Source organism: Pollachius pollachius, assembly GCF_949987615.1.
Source record: "Pollachius pollachius genome assembly, chromosome: 8".
NCBI classification, from domain to species: Eukaryota; Metazoa; Chordata; class Actinopteri; order Gadiformes; family Gadidae; genus Pollachius; species Pollachius pollachius.
In genome coordinates this window covers 2827413-2829912 of record NC_136941.1, presented here as the reverse complement: position 1 = coordinate 2829912, position 2500 = coordinate 2827413, and the positions used below count along the sequence as shown (strand labels likewise).

The following is a 2500-nucleotide window of genomic DNA, read 5'->3' as shown; positions in this document are numbered from 1 at the left end:
ATGGTGAACATCCTGATGGGAGAACAGACATACAAACAGACAGAATTTGGTATTGATTAAAGTCTCTGCTAAAACTGACTCAGTGTTTTAGAGAGGAGAAGGACGAGGAAGAGGACAAGGAAGAGGATGAGGAAGGGCTTACCCAATCAACAATCAGGACCTTACTGGCACTCATCTTCTGCTGGAGCTGTTTGGCTGCTATGGCAACCGAGTTAAAATAACAGAAGCCCCTAAATATGGGAGAGGGAGAGAGAGCGGGAGAGGGCAAGAGAGAGAGCGTGAGAGTGACATTTAATGATCATTCAATGAACATGTTCATTAAGTTCCTGGAAGAAAAAAAACAAGATATTTAATCCTAATAGAGCAAAATGAAAAAGTGTTTTGCAAAGTGTTTTTCCTTAATACTTAAGGATACATAAATTATTTAATTCACCAGCAGACTGCTGCACATGGCCAGCTTGTCTTTCTAAAATAAGACAGAATGACGTGAACTTTGTTAAGTTAATTGAATGTCTTGTCGGTGCCTATTTCCGTTCTTGGCATGTGAAATTACAAATAAGAAATGACCCCAAATGGCTCACACAACTGTTGACGTTGTACGCTAGCATTTCCCTTCATTGTGCGCACTAAATATCAGTGTATGTTGTACGCTAAACGTCTAGTTGACTAGTTGTCTAGTTGAGGACAGAGAGGACATTAGTGTGAGGGTGTAGCGGGGAGGGAAGGGCGGGTGAGTCACATAAGGTGGACCAGACTGCGGTCGAGACAGAGGCGCGGAGGAGGGCCGGTAGGCTAGCTTACGTGCGTCAGAGAGCTAGCGTTAGCTCTCCAGCCCCTCCCCCCCCCACTGAGTGTCCCCTCTCCTTCACCCACAGGTCATAAACACATCACACGCACAGCCATGGACTAAACACACACACACACACATGTACAGACGCACAAACAATGACACGCATACACACACACAAACGCACACACACACACGCACATGCAGGGATACACAGACACACAAACCCACACACATACACATTCACATACACACAAACATTCACACACACCCACCACACCCACACACACACACACACGCACGCACACATATACACACACAAACACATTCACGTACACATACACACACAAAAAAAACAAACCCACACACACACGCACAGACACACAAACTTACATGGGGTTGGACGGGTCTGCATGGTGCCCAGGTGGTCTGACCACAGCGAATCCGTTCTGAGGGGGAGGGGGAGGGAAGAGGTCCCCAGATGTTACTCATTCCACCGGCTCGTTGTGAAGAAGACACAACACAGCGCTTTAACCCTTCAACTCATCACAGAGCACCGCTGCTAAGGCCTCTTTCATGTCGTGATGTTTGTATTCCCAACACTAGTTCTGAGTCAAGAGTGATTTCTGGACGGAACTGATCCGGATTGCGCTGTGACCGCGTCCTGGTGGGTTTGACCAGAAAGCACGCTACATTACAATCACAAGCGATCAAAGAGGATCACAGAAGATACCTCGACGCTACTCTGCTCCGAACTGAAGGAACTGGTGGAAATATTTAGTCAAACATCACTGAAGGTTTTTTTTAAGTCTAGTCAACTTTATAACCTACAGTGGAGTGGGGTTTTACAGATTCAGCACAAGGGGTAGATAGTGTACATACTTGTCGGATCCATAAAACAACTTAGACGCATTTCCGTATTTTAGCTACTAGGATGTTACTTAGCATGTATTTATTAAACTATAGTAAACAACACTATTTGTGCAGCAGAAAACAACAACAAACAAAGAAAAAAATACACTTTTCATTTTTCTAACAAAGTCGGGCCTCTAGTATTTCTGGGGTCCTTCTAACAAGTGGGTTAATGTTAGTGTGTGTTAAATAGTGAGGACTTTAGTGTGTGTTACATAGTGAGGATTTTAGTGTTTGTTACATAGTGAGGACTTTAGTGTGTGTTACATTGTGAGGACTTTAGTGTGTGTTACAAAGTGAGAACTTTAGTGTGTGTTACATAGTGAGGACGTTAGTGTGTGTTACATGGTGAGAACTTCAGCGTGTGTTACATAGTGAGGACTTTAGTATGTGTTACATGGTGAGAACTTCAGCGTGTGTTACATAGTGAGGACTTTAGTGTGTGTTACATAGTGAGGACTTTAGCGTGTGTTACATAGTGAGGACGTTAGTGTGTGTTACATGGTAAGGACTTTAGCGTGTGTTACATAGTGAGGACATTAGTGTGTGTTACATGGTAAGGACTTTAGCGTGTGTTACATAGTGAGGACGTTAGTGTGTGTCACATAGTGAGAACTTCAGCCTATGTTACATAGTGAGGACTTTAGGGTGAGTTTGAATGTTGGGACTACCCTAGCTGCTACACAATAAAGACCAAGACTCTGATTGGTGCACCGTGGGGCCCAGAGTGTCGAGGTACCTTCAGCTCTCCCTTGGCCACCCGGAAGGCCAGCTCGGTGATGCTGCCCGCCGCCATGCGCG

The 2500-nt window shown here is 44.8% G+C and overlaps 1 protein-coding gene across 1 annotated transcript in view; it reads right to left on the bottom strand.

Annotated features, from left to right (window-relative positions):
• Positions 1–2500, bottom strand: part of hdac7a (histone deacetylase 7a) — a gene marked incomplete at its 5' end in the record, with an annotated part of 32773 nt that overhangs the window by 10270 nt on the left and 20003 nt on the right. The window contains 4 exons of the mRNA XM_079742294.1: positions 1–12; positions 143–230; positions 1181–1236; positions 2439–2500. The exon at positions 1–12 is cut by the window's left edge and continues 108 nt beyond it; the exon at positions 2439–2500 is cut by the window's right edge and continues 46 nt beyond it. Of these exons, the coding sequence (XP_079598420.1) occupies positions 1–12; positions 143–230; positions 1181–1236; positions 2439–2500 (218 nt within the window). The remainder of the gene's footprint in view (positions 13–142; positions 231–1180; positions 1237–2438) is intronic.